Source organism: Podarcis erhardii (assembly GCF_964252035.2).
Source record: "Podarcis erhardii genome assembly, chromosome: 2".
Classification (NCBI taxonomy): domain Eukaryota; kingdom Metazoa; phylum Chordata; class Lepidosauria; order Squamata; family Lacertidae; genus Podarcis; species Podarcis erhardii.
Window position 1 is genome coordinate 125,590,083 of NC_138498.1, and position 17,748 is coordinate 125,607,830.

At 47.4% G+C, this 17,748-nt stretch overlaps 2 protein-coding genes across 2 annotated transcripts in view; both read right to left on the minus strand.

The window, feature by feature from the left end:
- The window catches only part of LOC309334663 (uncharacterized protein), a 95,912-nt gene that overhangs the window by 70,448 nt on the left and 7,716 nt on the right, over nucleotides 1–17,748 (minus strand). Inside the window, exon 2 of the mRNA XM_081849176.1 lies at nucleotides 9,917–10,090. Coding sequence (XP_081705302.1) covers nucleotides 9,917–10,049 — 133 coding nt within the window. The 5' untranslated portion in view covers nucleotides 10,050–10,090. The remainder of the gene's footprint in view (nucleotides 1–9,916; nucleotides 10,091–17,748) is intronic.
- Nucleotides 5,099–8,956, minus strand: LOC309336359 (uncharacterized protein; the record flags this gene model as incomplete). The annotated part of the gene is made up of 3 exons (XM_081851979.1): nucleotides 5,099–6,662; nucleotides 7,750–7,812; nucleotides 8,893–8,956. The coding sequence occupies 3 exons, from the start codon at nucleotides 8,954–8,956 to the stop codon at nucleotides 5,209–5,211; spliced, it is 1,581 nt and encodes a 526-aa protein (XP_081708105.1). The 3' UTR covers nucleotides 5,099–5,208.

Consider the following 17,748-nt stretch of genomic DNA (forward strand, 5'->3'; position numbering starts at 1 on the left):
TCACCCCAGAGCAGGACCAATCAGAAGCCTCTCCATTTGAGAGCTGACCAATCCCCTTTCAGATTCCCCTGGGCCTCGTCCTCTCCTTCGCCCGGTTTCCTGAGGGAGTTTCCCCCCTGAGTTTCCCTCTTGGTTTTTCCCCCTCACAGCATATCCCTCATTTTTCCTCACTTTTAATGTTCCTCTCCCCCCCCCCTCAATGTCTGGGGAAGGGAACAGTTTGGGAGCAGCTGCATACCCCCCCCCCCCGCCATGGCCAAGCAGGAACCCACGGAGGCGGCAGGGCCAGGAGATGGCATTTCCTGCTCTTTTCCGAAAAAGGCGGGAACGCCATTTTGTTTCATCTGGAGGCCCCAGCCGCTCCCAGAGACGTCATGGCTCCCTGTGGACCTCAAGGGTGCCATGCTCTCGGGGGTCTCTCCTCCCAGTGAAGGAGGGCGGCAGCTTTGGGGGCCAGCAGTCCTGCCATGATGGCTTTGCCTCCACAGAGCAGCCTTGCTCCTCACCAGACCCCTTCTGGCTCCTCAGGGTCCCAGGAGCCCTTTCTGAACAGCCCTCGCTTGTACTTCCCCCTCAGTTCAACAGGAGAAGTCGCTTCCACTCCGGATCCCTGCAGGTCTCAGGGGGCCACTGGAGCCCAGTGGGGAGACTGAGGGAAAGTGGATCAACTGGGGTCCTCCCAGTCCAGTCCAGCCCAGACAAGAAAGAGAGGGAGCTCTCAGAAGAGGAAGCCATTGCAGAGAAGAACCAGACTTGGCTGCTCTCTGCTGAGGGTCTCCTGCCTTTCTTCAAGGCTTCCTGGGGGCTGCCATGGCCAGAGGAAGAGGCAGGCCCCCCACCCTGAATCCCCTGCATGGCCCTGGGGGGCAGTCAGAGGTCTTCCTATTGCCATGGCCAGGCCTGCCTCAGTTTCCTTCCCCAAGGCCTTGGAGGAACCTTGAGGTGCGGAATGACAACCCCAAAAGGAGCTTTGGTTCCTGGCCAATGGGGAAAGGAACATTATATTGCATCTTTTAAGAGGAGTCCAGGCATTGCCTCCAAGGTCCAGGGACTGATCCGCCCTGGCTTCCTCCTTCTCGGAGGTCTCTCCTGGAGAAGGGGTCCCAGGTCTCCATGGGGGGAATGGGGAGAAGCGTCCCTGAGGCCTGCGTTCGAGGCCATTGCTACGCCTTTTATGCCCCAGCCACCTTCCCTCTGGTGTTTATGTGAGATCTTGATAAGGGATCATATACAAATCCTCCCCTTTAGGGATTCCTGCTCCTTCCTTGCCCAGGGAAGCAGCCTCACTAGCATGTAGGGGGGAGGGGGGCACATTGATACACCAGCAATATTTCAATTTCGAGAAACATGTCTATACATGTGTGAGTACAACAGTTGTGACCACGCTGCCCACCAGTTAGCTGTTGGCGTTTGACAAGAGTAGGTGTGTTTTTAGTGCAGCCAAATGAAAAATTATGAGAAATGTAAAAGTGCTCCAATGCTGTTTTAAATCCTTAAGATTTAAAAAGACCAAAGGTAAGTTATTCCACTCAGTAATCAGGATTACACGTGATTTTTAAATAAATTCAGTGGTTTTATTAATAAATGTAGTTACAGATAGGTAGCCGTGTTGGTCTGCCATAGTGAAAACAAAAAAAATTCCTTCCAGTAGCACCTTAAAGACCAACTAAGTCAGTTCTTGGTATGAGCTTTCGTGTGCGTGCACACTTCTTCAGATACCTATCTGAAGAAGTGTGCATGCACACGAAAGCTCATACCAAGAACTGACTTAGTTGGTCTTTAAGGTGCTACTGGAAGGAATTTTTTTTGTTTTTATTAATAAATGTTAGATTTTTAAAAATGTCCGTTGGGGCACTTTGATACACTAAGACATGGGGCACATTGATATGTATAGAAGTGCCCTGCTAGTGTACAATTATTGATGTTCCCAATCCTGAAAATATAAATGTTGGAGATTTTTTACTCATTAAATTTGGAAAGAAAAATGCTGTTGTTTACTAGAAGAGTCAGTGTGGTGTACTGGTTAAGAGCGATAGACTCGTAATCCGGGGAGCCGGGTTTGCGTATCCGGTCTTCCACATGCAGCTGCTGGGTGACCTTGGGGTAGTCACACTTCTTTGAAGTCTCTTAGCCCCACTCACCTCACAGTGTGTTTGTTGTGGGGGAGGAAGGGAAGGGAGAATGTTAGTCGCTTTGAGACTCCTTCGGGTATTGATAAAGCGGGATATCCGTGTGCTAGTAGCGGGTTAGTCATGCTGGCCACATGACTCGGAAAGCTGTGTGTGGACAAACGACAGCTCCCTCGGCCTGAAAGCGAGCTGAGCGCCGCAACACAGTCGCCTTTGACTTAAACGTCCAGGGGTCCTTTACCTTTTACTTTTACTTGCAACTCTACAATTCTATGATTGGGCAGTGAGACTGTTTCTCTAGGTGAAGCTTCTTCCACTTTCCAAACACTGATATGCTTCCTCCCCTGGCATGAATTATGGGTGACCTTGGGCTAGTCACACTTCTTTGAAGTCTCTTAGCCCCACTCACCTCACAGTGTGTTTGTTGTGTGGGAGGAAAGGAAGGGAGAATGTTAGTCGCTTTGAGACTCCTTCAGGTAATGATAAAGCGGGATATCAAATCCAAACTCTTCTTCTACGTGGCCAAAATCATTTCTAAATATAATACGACCAATTTTCAAGTGTCATATCTCAGGGAAAAACCAGGATCTTGTATGTTGTTTTGCAGTTGCCAAAACCAAATTTATCAAAGGGCTCATCTTCCTGGTACCGTATTTTTCGCACCATAGGACGCACCGGACAATAGGACGCACCTTGTTTTAGAGGGGGGAGAACAAGGGGAAAAATTCTTCTGCTCTCTGCCCAGCGCCCCTTCAGCGAAGCGGCAGGAAGCGCTGCGCAGAGAGTGGGAGAATTTTCCCACTTTTGTTTTCCCGCTCTAAAACAAGGTGCCGTTTAAGGTGCGTTCAGGCGGCTACCTTGGAAGCCTGGAGAGCGAGAGGGGTCGGTGCGCACCGACCCCTCTCGCTCTCCAGGCTTCAGGTTCCTTTCGACCTGCTCTTTGGGGCTGGCGGGGGAAGCCCACCACCAGCCCAAAGAGCAGGTCAGGGAGCAGCGGCCATAGGCGCGCGTCACCTCCAGCCGGGAGAGGGTCGCGGGGGGCTGCTTTAGCCCCGTGCGTGCTCTCCCGGCTGGAGAGGTGACGCGCGCCTATGGAGGCTCCTGCCATAGGCGCGCGTCACCTCTCCAGCCGGGAGAGTGCGCGTGGAGCTAAAGCAGCCCCCCGCGACCCTCTCCCGGCTGGAGAGGTGACGCGCGCATGTGGCAGGAGCCTCCATAGCCGAGCATCACCTCTCCAGCCGGGAGAGCGTGCGCGGGACTAAAGCAGCCCCCCGCGACCGTCTCCCGGCTGGAGACGCGGGGCTGGGGCGGGGGAAGCCCGAGCTTCCCCCTCCCCCAGAACGGGACCCAGAGCCGGGAGAAGAGCTTTGGCATCGCTCTGGGAGCTTGCGGGGCTGGGGGAGGAGGAAGCCCTCCGCCAGCCTCCAAACCATGTCGGGAGATAGCGGGAGGGCGCGCTGCGCCTCTCCCGCTGTCTCCCGAGTTTGCGGGGCTGGCGACGGGGAGGAGCAGGCTTCTCCCCCCCCCCCGCCAGCCTTCTAGCCAAGTCGGGGGACAGCGGGAAGGGCGCGCTACGCCTCTCCCGCTGTCTCCTGAGTTTGCGGGGCTGGTGACGGGGAGGAGCAGGCTTCTCCCCCCGCCAGCCTTCTAACCAAGTCGGGGGACAGCGGGATGGCGGCGTTCCGCCTCCCCGCTGTCCCCCGAGCTTGTGGGGCTGGCGGTGGGGCTCTCCTGAAGCCTGGAGAGCGAGAGGGGTCGGTGCGCACCGACCCCTCTCGCTCTCCAGCTTCAGCGAAAGCCTGCATTCGCACCATAGGACGCACACACATTTCCCCTTCATTTTTGGAGGGGAAAAAGTGCGTCCTATGGTGCGAAAAATACGGTAATTAGAGTTGTTTGACAGTGGACTGGTCTCCCTCTGGAGTTTGTGGTCTCTCCTTCACTGGCGGTTTTTAAGAAGAGGTTGGATGGCTATCTCTCAGGGATGCTGAAAGTGAGATTCAGGTGTTGCAGAGGGTTGGACTGGATGACCCCAGGGTACTTGGAACTCTTGTAGGGACGCGGGTGGCGCTGTGGTCTAAACCACTGAGCCTCTTGGGTTTGCTGATCGGAAGGTCGGCGGTTAAAATCCCCACGATGGGGTGAGCTCCCATTGCTCTGTCCCAGCTCCTGCCAACCTAGCAGTTCGAAAGCACACCAGTGCAAGTAGATAAATAGGTACCACAGCAGTGGGAAGGTAAACGGTGTTTCTGTGCGCTCTGGCACTCGTCATGGTCCTCCGTGTGCCAGTAGCAGTTTAGTCATGCTATCCACATGACTCGGAAAGCTGTGTGTGGACAAACGACAGCTCCCTCAGCCTGAAAGCGAGATGAGCGCTGTAACACAGTCTCCTTTGACTTAAACGTCCAGAGGTCCTTTACATTTTACTTTTACTTGCAACTCTAGAATTCTACTGCAAGAAGATCAAACCTCTCCATTCTGAAGGAAATCAGCCCTGAGTGCTCATTGGAAGGTCAGATCGTGAAGCTGAGGCTCCAGTACTTGGGCCACCTCATGAGAAGAGAAGACTCCCTGGAAAAGACCCTGATGTTGGGAAAGATTGCAGGCACAAGGAGAAGGGGACGACAGAGGATGAGATGGTTGGGCAGTGTTCTCAAAGCTGCCAGCATGAGTCTGACCAAAGTGCGGGAGGCAGTGGAAGACAGGAGTGCCTGGCGTGCTCTGGTCCATGGGGTCACGAAGAGTCGGACACGACTAAACGACTAAACAACAACAACGCTTGAGGTTTTATCAGGTTTTCAATATTATGTTGGGAGCTGCCCAGCGTATCTGTGGAACACCAGCCAGATGGGGAGGGTACAACTAATAAATTATTATTTTTTTAAAAAAAATTCTTCCAGTAGCACCTTAAAGACCAGCTAAGTTTATTCATGCATGGTATCTGAAGTAGTGTACATGCACACGAAAGCTCATACCAATAGCAAACTTTTTAATTTTGTTTCGATTATGACAGATCAACATGGCTACCTACCTATATCTGTTGTTATTATTGTTTCTTCTTTAAACATTCCAAGCACTGTTAGGGTTTCTCCCCTGTATGAATTATTTGATGGGAAGTAAGACTATCCCTCCGACTGAAGCTCTTTTTACATTCCAAGCATTGATAGGGTTTCTCCCCTGTATGAATTCTTCGATGAGAAGCGAGTTTTCCCCTCTCACGAAAGCTCTTTCCACATTCCTGGCACTGATAGGGCTTCTCACCTGTATGAATTCTTCGATGAGAAGCGAGTTTTCTCCCCTCACGAAAGCTCTTTCCACATTCCAAGCATTGATAGGGTTTCTCACCTGTATGAATTCTTCGATGAGAAGCGAGTTTTCCCCCCTCACGAAAGCTCTTTCCACATTCCAAGCATTGATAGGGTTTCTCACCTGTATGAATTCTTCGATGAGAAGCGAGTTTTCCCCCCTCACGAAAGCTATTTCCACATTCCTGGCACTGATAGGGTTTCTCACCTGTATGAATTCTTTGATGGGAAGTGAGAGAGTTGCTCCGACTGAAGCTCTTTCCACATTCGAAGCATTTATATGGTCTCTGACCTGTATGAATTCTTTGATGGGAAGTGAGATTGGCCCTCTGAGTGAAGCTCTTTCCACACTCATAGCACTGAAAAGGTTTTTCCCCGGTATGAATTCTTCGATGGGAAGTGAGACTTTTCCTCTGACTGAAGCACTTTCTGCATTGCAAACACTGATAGGGTTTCTCCCCTGTATGAATTCTTTGATGGGAAGTGAGTTTTCCACTCTCACTAAAGCTCTTTCCACATTCCAAGCACTGATAGGGTTTTTCCCCTTTATGAAATCTTTGATGGGTTGTCAGAATGCTACTATGGCTGAAGGTCTTTCTACATTCCAAGCACTGGTATGGTTTCTCCCCTGTATGAATTCTTTGATGGAACGTGAAAGAGACTCTGTGACTGAATTTCTTTCCACATTCCAAGCACTGATAGGGTTTCTCCCCTGTATGAATTCTGCGATGGGAAGTGAGGTGTGAGCTCAGTCTGAATTTCTTTCCACATTCCAAGCACTGATAGGGTTTCTCCCCTGTATGAATTCTATGATGGGAAGTGAGAGTATCCTTCCGACTGAAGCTCTTTCCACATTCCAAGCATTGATAGGGTTTCTGATCTGTATGAGTTTTTTGATGCATCAGGAGATGGGCCCTTTGGGTGAAGCTCTTTCTACATTTCAAGCATTGATAGGGTTTCTCCCCTGTATGAATTCTTCGATGGGAAGTGAGAGTATGCTTCCGACTGAAGCTCTTTCCACATTCCAAGCACTGATGCAATTTCTCACCACTGTGAGTTCTTTCGTGTGAAGTAAGGCTATCCCTCTGAATGAAGCTCTTTCTTTGATGGGAGGTGGACTGGGAGCTCTGACGGATGTTCTCTCCATACCCTGAATATTTACTTGACTTCTCCGCTATGTGGATTCTGTTGTGGTCCCCTTTGTTCTTCCCCTCCAATTCATCACCATCTGCAATTAAGAGAGAAGCTAATTAGAGCCCCAGGAAGATTATTCCCCAGATTATTGAACGATGTTAATGAATTAAAAAATTCCTTCCAGTAGCACCTTAGAGACCAATTAAGTTTGTTATTGGTATGAGCTTTCGTGTGCATGCACACTTCTTCAGACACACTGAAACAGAAGTCACTAGAGCCTTATATATAGTGAGAGGGTGGGGAGGGGTATTTCTCAGAAGGATGCTGGGAATGGTTGATTGTCTGATAGGTGTGGTAAACCTGTTGATGACTGCAATTGGTCCTACATGAAAAAGCAAGGGGTGAGATGGGTAAAACAGCTTTATCATGTATAATGAGATAAGAATCCAATGTCTCTATTCAGACCAGGTCTCTCCAGGGTTTTAAGTTTGGTAATAAGTTGCAATTCAGCAACTTCTCTTTCCAGTCTATTTCTGAAATTCTTTTGTAATAAGACAGCTACTTGAGATCTTGTATAGAATGTCCTGGGAGATTGAAGTGTTCTCCTACTAGTTTCTCTATCTTGTGATTCCTGATATCAGATTTATGTCCATTTATCCTTTGGCGTAGGGTTTGGCCTGTTTGTCCAATATAGAGAGCTGAAGGGCACTGTTGGCATTTGATGGCATACACAATGTTAGAAGAAGAGCAATTAAATAGTCCTCAGATGGTATGTATCACAGGTACAAGAGAGGTTTAAGTGGATAGGAGTTTAGGAAATGTTGTTAGAAATCTGCCATGAAGATGTTGGCATACTGTGGGGCCATGCGGGGGCCCATTGCTGTGCCGCTGATCTGGAGGAACAGGTCATCACCAAATTTGAAGTTGCTGTGGGTAATGACCAAATGGCAGAGTTTGGTAGCAAAGTCCGCTGTGATTTTATCTAAAATGGTGTTCCTTATAGCTTGTAAACCATCGTGTGGGATGTTGGTATACAGAGATTCCACATCCATAGTGGCTACTATAGTATTGTTAGGTAGATTATTCAAATCTGTGGTGTCACATACGTAGCTGGGAGCACTGATGGCATATGGTTTCAGGACAGAGTCCATATAATCGGAAACACCCACATGTGCCAATACCTGAGATGATGGGGCGTCCTGGATTTCCTGGTTTGTGTATTTTAGGTAGAAGATAGAAAGTTCCTGTTCAAGTTTTTGCTGGTGTGTTTGTGAGGATCTGTTCTTAGATGTGTGGAGGTAGCTCCTCAACAATCTTGCTCAGTTCTTTGTTATATTCTTTTGTGGGGTCTGAGTCCAATTTTATGTAAAAGGCGGTACTAGAAAGTTGTCTGTGAGCCTCCTGGATGTAATCAGTTTTGTTCATGATGACGACGACAGCTCCACCCTTGTTCGCCTCTTTAGTTATAATGTCTGGGTTGTTCCTGAGATTATCTATGGCTCTCCTTTCAGCATGGTTTAGATTTTGTTGTAAGCGATGGTGTTTTCTCGTCACATCTGTTTGGATTCTGTGGCGGAAGCCCAGTGCAAAAATCCTGAGGATCCATGTGGCTCTGTGCTTTGTAACCACGTTTTTGCACCATTATGGCCCCACGAAACAGTGATTTTTTTGGTTCAGGCTGTAGCCATGGACATGCTATGTGATCTGATGGTGAATTTGGGGTGACCTAATATAAAAATCCTGAGGATCCATAGACTTTTACCTCCCCCCTCCCAGGCAGCCTCCTTTATCGCTAGCGTCCCTTATCTCCCTCCTGACCCCTTACCGATCAGCTGCTTCCTTTCAACACTCCCTTCCCTCGTTTGCCTTAGTGTCTTTTCCTTAGATGGAGCAGTTCTTTGCTCCTCCCTTTCTTCTAATTACTCTCCTCATTGCTTTAGTCTTCCTTTCTCCTCTCCTTGCAAGTTTGCTGTCTTTATCTCCCTCCTCCCGGGCAGCCTTCTTTATTGCTAGCATCTCTTATCTCGCTCCCGATCGCTTGCCAATCAGCGGCTTTGTTTCAACACCCACTTCCCTCTTTCAAAAAAAGGGGGGGGGAGCATGATCTGCGTTTTGCCCCTGGGCAATTCAGCTCCAAGGACCACGCATTCGCCCCATAAGACACACAGACATTTCCCCTTACTTTTTAGGAAGAAAAAGGTGTGTCTTATGGAGCAAAAAATACAGTAATTAAAATACATTCTAGAATCAATTCAGAATGAAATTAATGGCAACCATTGGGTTAGAGTTCTATGAAGATTACAGAAGGAGAGAAGGGGTCAGACTGTCCATGATCCCAGGATTCTCCTCCTTTACTTCCTTAGGCAGAACTCTTTGGTCAGGATCCATTAACGTCCATGCCTTGTCTGTGAAACCTACACCCCATCAGCAGTTGCCTCAATCTGATTGGTCTAAATATAAATTTATACATAAATCACTTTCTTCAGTTTGAACCCCTGTCCTGTGTTCGTGAGGAGACCAACTCCGTATTATTTCATTGGTAACAGAAGAGGAAAAAATACTATTAATCACACTTAATCTAAACACAACGGCCACAAGAGCTCCTGACTAGGCATTGAGCTATGCAATGTTGAATGCTCTCTGTTCCCTCCTGTTCCCTCATTTTTTGTTCCAGTTTAAAACATTTCATGAACCCAGAACTCACATACTGACCACTAATGATGAATCGTATGTTATAGATATTCCTGCAAATAGATTCTGCTAGTTTTGAGATATACAAATGACATGAGAAGACTGGGTCTACATCAGGGGTCGGCAAGCTTTACCTCGCCTGGGCTGGTTCACTCTCACGGAGATCGCTCTGTGGGCAGGATCAAGTGTGTACACACAGGACTCACCAAGCGGACGGCTTGGTTTGGGGGCAGCTCAGTTAAATGACCCCCGTGAGCCACTTGCGGCCCGTGGGACATAGATTGCTGACCCCTGGTCTACATATTTGCATCATTTAGTGGTCCTATGATCTGTGTTTTTAAAAGCAAATAACAGCTAGTCCAAAAAGAAAAGAAAAAGGCAACACACAGAGGACGCAGGATCAGGATTCAGTTCCAGAGATGTGTGAGGATAAGCCTGATCCATGGACTATACGACTGTATTCCTAGCTCAAAATGCCTGCAGATTACAAAGGCACAGGCAGGCAGGCAGGCAGGCAGGTGGAGGAGCCCAATAAACTGCTCTCCTTCTCCATCTCCATCCGCCTGCCTGCCTCCCCCGACCCCCAAGCTGAGCAAGCCCTGATACCTCTCTGGCTCCCTCCATCAAGGTCCCCATTTTCATTCCCCTGGAACTTACCAGATCTCTCGGAGGTCCCCGGGAGGGAACGCTCAGAGGTTGTGAGGAGGGATGCAGGAGACAACCTGACCAGGTCAACCGTCCATCTTCCCCCTTCCATCCTCGCTAGGTTTGCAGGATCCGTCTCCTTCATCCTTCCTGAGGAGTCAAGGAGCCAAAACAAGCTGCAGTGTCCTGGGAGAGAGGAAGAAGCAAAGGGAGCCTCAGAGGTCCTGCAGGGATTCTCCTGCCCTAGATATTCTCCTACCCCTAGAGAAGCACAAATGGGGCAGCCCCTCCCCAAGAGAAGCCCCATTTCTAAACATCTCCAGTAATTCCAATTTCCTCTGTATACTCCTCACCCCACTTCGTAAGGCTGGCACGGTCTGCACAGTAGTGACCTGAGAGTAGATCCCTTTGAACCCTCAGTGGGGATAACTGACAGAACTTGGTGCAAAAACCAGTCACCATCCTGTCCCCAAGCCTGAAAACTGCAACCCCAGAGCATGTGCAGAAAATAGCAGAGTAGATATTACATGTAGGTGCCCCCATTCTAGGTGCTTTGTGTGGAGAGCCCTGCTGACACGCTTTAGAAGCCTCTCATTGCAAGCCAGGCAGATGTTGTGGCCACATTTAACAACAACAACAACAACAACTTATTATTTATATCCCGCCTCTGTCAGGGCTTGCATGGGGACCAAATCTTTTGGGAAGTTTTTCATCTCCAATTGGTAGGAAAGAAGGTTCAGTAACCTGCTGTTAGTGGGGGGGGGGGTGGCTTTTCAGCCCATAAATCTAACTCACGGTGTTATATCTAGTGGGCTGGATCTGGAGCACAAAGGGTCAGGTTTTGCTTGCATGAGGCCTTCTGCTCCTTCTCCAAACTTATCAGTCAGGAACATAAGAGGTCAAATCTGGAGAGTATTTCATTCTGGGCGTCTTGTGGCAGAGCACAGAAGGATTGTAATAAATTCTTTTCAGTTCTGTCAATAAGGTCATTTCCCAGATTCCTCAAGTACAAGGACCCTGGGATGTCTGAGTTATCGGGGCCTGGTAGGGACCCCAGGATCTCCTGCAATGCTCTTACAAAGTTTTGGTAGAAGAATATTCCCAGAAAAAACAAGAGATACCCCCCCCCACACACACACATCGATGGTTTTCCATTCAAGGAAAGTTGTGGGTGTGTTAAAATCTCAGATGCTGTAGCTGGCGTTATTGGGCTCTCTCAATATTGCAGAGGTTTGTCCTACAGAGATCTGTATGGAATTTCAAAACTGATCTGATGATCCAGCAGGGAGCCTTACCAGAGAGTCCTGCAGGATGTATCTCACCCGGGATACAGTCTGTTTGTACTACTGCCTTCTGGCAGGAGATACAGAAACATCAAGTCAAGGACAAACAGACTGAAAAATAGTTTCTACCCAAGAGCTGTGGCCTTCTTAAATGCTGTAACTCGATAGTGTGACCTGGGAGTTTGATGAGTGTGGGTGTGGGTGTGGGTGTGGCTGGAATGTGGTTTGTTTGGTTGTTGTTGTTGTTTTGCTTTTGTTGTTTTTAAGGGATGGCATCCAATTTCGTTGCACTTGTGCAATGTTGCACTTGTGTAATGACAATAAAGAATCTATCTATCTATCTATCTATCCCACACTTCACCCCCTTGACTTCCTCCTGCAGAGCTCTCTGGTCAGGATCCAGCAACGCCCAGTCCTTGTGTGTGAAACAAAAAGCTACGTCTTCAAAACATACTGGACCCTAAGAGAGAAAGGGAGAATGAAGACCATCTTCTACACATTGCTCCGTTCTTTTCTGCCTTTTAATAGCTGCACTGTTTATTATATATATATATATATATATATATAAATATTTATTGAAGGTTTTTTTTGATACCATACAAATGAAAGAGAAACAAAATAACACATATCATAACATATTTTCTTAGCTTCTTTGGACTCCCTCACATCTCCCGCTCCTACGTTCCTAATTTATAAATATCTCACCAGCAATTTATCTCCTTATTTCCATTCTTGTTATCTATTTTTCCAATATTTTATCTCTATTTTTAGATATCGTTTATTCAAACCTGAGAAATTTAAATTTAGCCTAATAATTATCCAAAGTTTGTCTTTTCTTCAATTTAACTTATCTTCATATTTCACTTCATCTAGCTTAATGGTGCCAAGTTATTTATAATCTAGCATCCTTCTTAACATTCATACAATTTACAATGTTTCTGTAGGTAAGTCTTGAATTCCTTCCAGTCTTCTTCTGCCGTCTCCTCTCCCAGGTATCGGATTCTGCCAGTCATCTCGGCCAGTTCCATATAGTCTATCAGTTGCATCTGCCATTCTTCCAGTGTGGGTAAATCTTGGGTTTTCCAATGCTTGGCAACGAGTATCCTTGCTGCTGTTGTTGCATACATAAAAAATGTTCGGTCCTTCTTTAACACCCTCTGGCCAACAATACCCAGAAGGAAGGCCTCTGGTTTCTTAGGGAAGGTATACTTAAATACCTTTTTCAGCTCATTATATATCATTTCCCAGAAAGCCTTATGCGGAAATCGATCTCTGAGCTTGATCGATGGAGCCGCGATCTCAGACAGCTTTACGATCCCAATCAGTCATTTGCAGCGTCCGGCACGCTTCCTTCTAGCTGCGCACCAAAGTCTGCTGTCTCTTTGGCCACGGCTTAGCAGAGTAGCATACAGCGGTGTAAAACAGTCTTTTTCTCCCTTGCTCCATGCAAGCATACACAGACAGATTCGTCTATTTACAGCTTTTATTCAAACATTTGTCCATCACTGCTTGCAGCCATGTCCGTCTCTCTCAAGACACACAGAGAGAACAACAAGATACAGTCTCCTCCCAGACTCCTCCCAGCTTCCATAGCTGACGTCAGAAAGTGACGCACAGCTCAGAACACTTAACCAGTTAAGTTCTGAACTCCCACACACCCCCTTGCGTTGCTTTCTGACAAAACCTGTGTAACATCTTCAGCAACACCTTGTGAGATCAATCCCTTCCCCAATGCCTTGCGCCCTACCTTGGCGTACCTGTTGGGCATCTGTGGAATCACCTCACAACTCTCAGAATCGCACTGTGCGAAACTTACCCACGTACCTGTGGCCTGGTACCTCTCAGGTGGAATACCCTTGGTTGTGCGACTGGATCGCCTAGGCACAAACTCAGGTGTTCCCTCTGACTCACTCTGATCAGCAGGTGTGTCCTCTGCATCCCAGGATTCCCCCTCTGACTTAAAGCGTCTTCGAATCCTCTCCATTACACTCACAGGAGAACTAGGCTCACTCTTGGGCTGTCCTTTCCTAACAACTTGTGGAGACGCCCCACCCTGCTCTTGACCCTGGTCAGTGACCTGGTCGTCATCAGCAGACTCAGCCTCTTCTTCCTCCTCACCAGAACTGTCCTCTGAATCAGAGAGACATTCTGAAAGAACATCACGCTGTGCAGAAATCTTTGGCCTTTCATCCTGCTCAAAGAATTCAGCGTGTTTACTGATCAGCACCTTACTCTGATCACCTGACGGATAAGCAAATCTCCATGCACGAGCATCTGGCTCATACCCACAGAAGATCATTTTCTGGACTTTGGCTCCATCTGGCCCTTGCAAAGCCTTAGGCACAGGGACAACCGCAGGAGATCCAAACTTGCGCAGAAAGTGAACCTGGGGTTTCCTGCCATTCAACAACGAGTACGGTGTGTCACCTACCAGTGAGTTGTAGACACGATTCCAGGTGAACGACACACAACGGATTCCCTCCAGCCAAAACTTTGGAGGTAACCTGGCTTCTTTCAGCATCACCTGTGCAGCCTTAACCATAGCTTCACTCCTCAGCTCTGCCACCCCCCTCTTACTGGGTGAAGTAACTGTGTGACGTATCCCTCTTCTGTGAAAGAACTGCTGCAAAGCAGAACCAGTGTACCTAGCATTTCTGTCACTGACGATCGCTTGAACCCTGGTGGAGAATCTCTGTTCCACCCCCTCAATCCAGCTCTTGATCAGCTGTGCTGCATCCTCCCTGGATTTGAGGCCGTGGGTCCAGGTGCTCTGCGAAAAATCATCCAAAAAAGTTAGCAGAAACCTGGCCCCTCCCAGACTTGGTTCCTTGACAGGACCTGCCAAATCTATGTGAACCAGCTCAAAAGGTTTAGTGGTTACCCGTTCCACCTTTGGGTAACTGCACCCTTTCACCTTTGCTTGCTTGCATGTGGTGCAATTAATGGCACGTCCACAATCTCTAATTTTACACCCTCTGGTAACCTCAGGAAGCACTTGCAGTTCCTCTACAGAACTATGATTGGTCCTCTGATGCCATGCACAAGCACATTGAACATGAGTGGGAACTGTAGCACGCTGCGCCTGTGCTCTCTCAACCTTCCCCTCACCCCCAAGAGACGTTTTAAGAATGAAAAGATCATTCTGCCCCTTCTTAACCTTGGCAAGTACCCTCTCCCCTTTGGAGATTGTGCAGACATCATCCTGAAAACAAACCTGAAACCCTTTTTTCAACAAATAAGGCACAGATAACAAACAATGATGCGCCTCTGGGACAATACAAAACTCCATCCTTTCCTGCAAAACAGAAAAATAGGCATTAGCAAATTTATAAACTTCAGCCCTTTGTCCATTTGCAAACTTAACAGTTTGTCCCTTCGGAACTGGCGTGCAATTCCACATCTCGACTGCAGGGGTCTCTGGAACCATGTTGCGGTTAGCTGTAGAGTCGATTACAAAAGCCATTTTGAAATTTTCCATTCGGCCGTCTTCGAACAATGCCATACTTGCAGAGACTTGATAAGCCTCTTCCTGTTGTTTACCACGACCACCTGGCTCAGTTCCACGCCTGCCTGTCTTCCCAGGCCTGTTGCCATGGAAACCCGCTTGATTCCCATGGGAAGTGTCCTTGCAAACATCCTGCATCGGCTCTCTGCTCCGGTGGGGGCAGCTGCCATGCAGACGTTGTACTCCAGTGGAAAAATACTGCCCGGGGCTCCTCCCAGCTGGCCTGGCCTTCCTTCTCCTGGAACGGTGCCTCCCACCAGCCTGGCCCCCTCTGAAGGCACTCTTAGAGGAAAACTTTTCAAACTTGCCTTTGGAACTCTTCGCCCCCCCGATCTGCCCAACAGTGCTCCTTGAGACTGAAGTACCGGGAACTGGGGCCGCAGCCATCTTGGGGCTCTCCATTTCTTCTCCAGGGCCCTGGCCTCCTGCTGCAGTTTCACACAAACTTCGCAGCACCTTCCAGGCAGCCCCTGGTGTCTGTACACCCTCCAAATGAGGCCTCAGTGAAGCATCAACACATGCTCTGAGCATATTCAGCTCTTGTTGCATTCTCTGCTTGCCATCTCCAGGCACCGCAGATTCACAGCCTGCTTCAGCTGGCTCTGACTGGCTTCCTTCCCAAAGCCCAGTGACCAAGAACCAGCCCCTGATTCTTCTGCTCCAGGTTGCCCAACTTTTTAAAGTGAGCTTTTCCACCGGAATGTCCTGGCTCTCTGCCATGTTCTCCCGTTCTCCCAAGGTGCCCCTCAAGCTGTACTCACTCAGAACTCAGTACCAGCTCCTCCGGGCTCTCCCTTCTCCGTGGAGAAACGATTTTTCAGCTGCCTTTTAGCTTTTAGCTCTGTCTCTGAGCAGCTCTGCCTTCCAGCATCAGGCAAGACTCATGGAATGCAGCCTCCAACCTCCGGCTAGCTTCCGTGCCGACTTCAAAGCATTCCAGTAGCTCAATTCTGACTGTTTTACGAGCGTTTACTGACCTTCCATAACCTATGCGGAAATCGATCTCTGAGCTTGATCGATGGAGCCGCGATCTCAGACAGCTTTACGATCCCAATCAGTCATTTGCAGCGTCCGGCACGCTTCCTTCTAGCTGCGCACCAAAGTCTGCTGTCTCTTTGGCCACGGCTTAGCAGAGTAGCATACAGCGGTGTAAAACAGTCTTTTTCTCCCTTGCTCCATGCAAGCATACACAGACAGATTCGTCTATTTACAGCTTTTATTCAAACATTTGTCCATCACTGCTTGCAGCCATGTCCGTCTCTCTCAAGACACACAGAGAGAACAACAAGATACAGTCTCCTCCCAGACTCCTCCCAGCTTCCATAGCTGACGTCAGAAAGTGACGCACAGCTCAGAACACTTAACCAGTTAAGTTCTGAACTCCCACAAGCCTTCACTCTAGGGCAGGTCCACCAGAGGTGAAAGAAAGTTCATTCGTTTTCTTTACATTTCCAACACTTATTATCAGACAAGTGGTATATTTTTGCAAGTTTGACTGGGGTCATGTACCATCTATATATCATTTTCATAACATTTTCTATCAAAGCATTACATGCAGTGAAATTCAGCCCAACGGTCCACAACCTTTCCCAGTCTTCAAACATGATATTATACCCAATGTCCTGTGCCCACTTTATCATAGCCGATTTGACCGTTTCATCTTGTGTGTTCCATTTTAACAGCAAGTTATACATTCTTGAAAGTACCTTAGTCTTAGGCTCTAACAATTCTGTTTCCAACTTCGATTTTTCCACCTGGAATCCTAACTTTTTATCAAGTTTAAAGACTTCTTTAATCTGAGCGTAATGTAACCAATCTCGCACTTTGTCTTTCATTTTTTCCATACTCTGCAATTTCCAGTTATCTCCATCTTTTTCTATTATTTCCCAATACTTCGGCCATTCGGCCTCCATATTGAGTCTTTTGCGGGCCTTAGCTTCCAATGGTGAAAGCCACCTTGGAGTTTTATTTTCCAATAAGTCTTTGTATTTTGTCCAGACATTAAACACTGCTTTTCTGACAATATGGTTCTTGAAAACCTTGTTAATCTTAACCTTGTCATACCACAAATATGCATGCCAACCAAAAGCATTGTTAAAACCTTCCAAATCCAGTACATCAGTGTTTTCGAGAAGCAGCCAATCTTTTAGCCAGCAGAAAGCTGCTGATTCGTAATACAACCTTAAGTCTGGCAGGGCAAAGCCCCCTCTTTCTTTCGCATCAGTTAATATCTTAAACTTAATTCTGGGCTTTTTGCCCTGCCAGACAAATTTGGAAATATCTCTCTGCCATTTCCCAAAGCACTCCGTTTTGTCCACAATCTGTAAAGTTTGAAACAGAAACAACATTTTTGGCAATACATTCATCTTTATAGCAGCAATCCGGCCTAACAAGGAAAGTTTCAGTCTTGACCAACTTTCTAAATCTCTCTTAATTTCTGACCAGCATTTCTCATAATTATCCTTAAATAAGCTCAAATTTTTTGCTGTTATGTTCACCCCTAGGTATTTTACCTTTTTAACCACGTTTAACTCTGTCTCTTTCTGAAACCTTTCTGACTCTGTAGCTGTTAGGTTTTTTTCCAGTACCTTGGTTTTTTGCTTGTTTAATTTAAATCCCGCCACCCGACCAAACTCTTGAATCAATTGTAATACCCTTTTCGTGCTAGATTCTGGCTCCTGTAAGGTCAAAACCAGGTCATCTGCAAAGGCTTTAAGTTTGTACTGTTTCGCTCCGACCTGAATTCCTTCAACCAACCGGTCTCCTCTAATCATGTTCAAGAGCACCTCCAGGACCGAAATAAATAACAGGGGAGAGATAGGGCAACCCTGTCGTGTTCCTTTTTCAATATTAAACTCTTCTGTCACCACATTATTAACTATCAATTTAGCCTTTTGTTCTGAATAGATTGCATCTATCCCATTTTCAAAACCCCTTCCCACTCCCATCCCTTCCAAATTTTTCTTCATAAATTTCCAAGAAATATTATCAAAGGCCTTCTCTGCATCTATAAAAATTAACACAGCTTTTGTATTGATATTTGTTTGTAGAAGTTC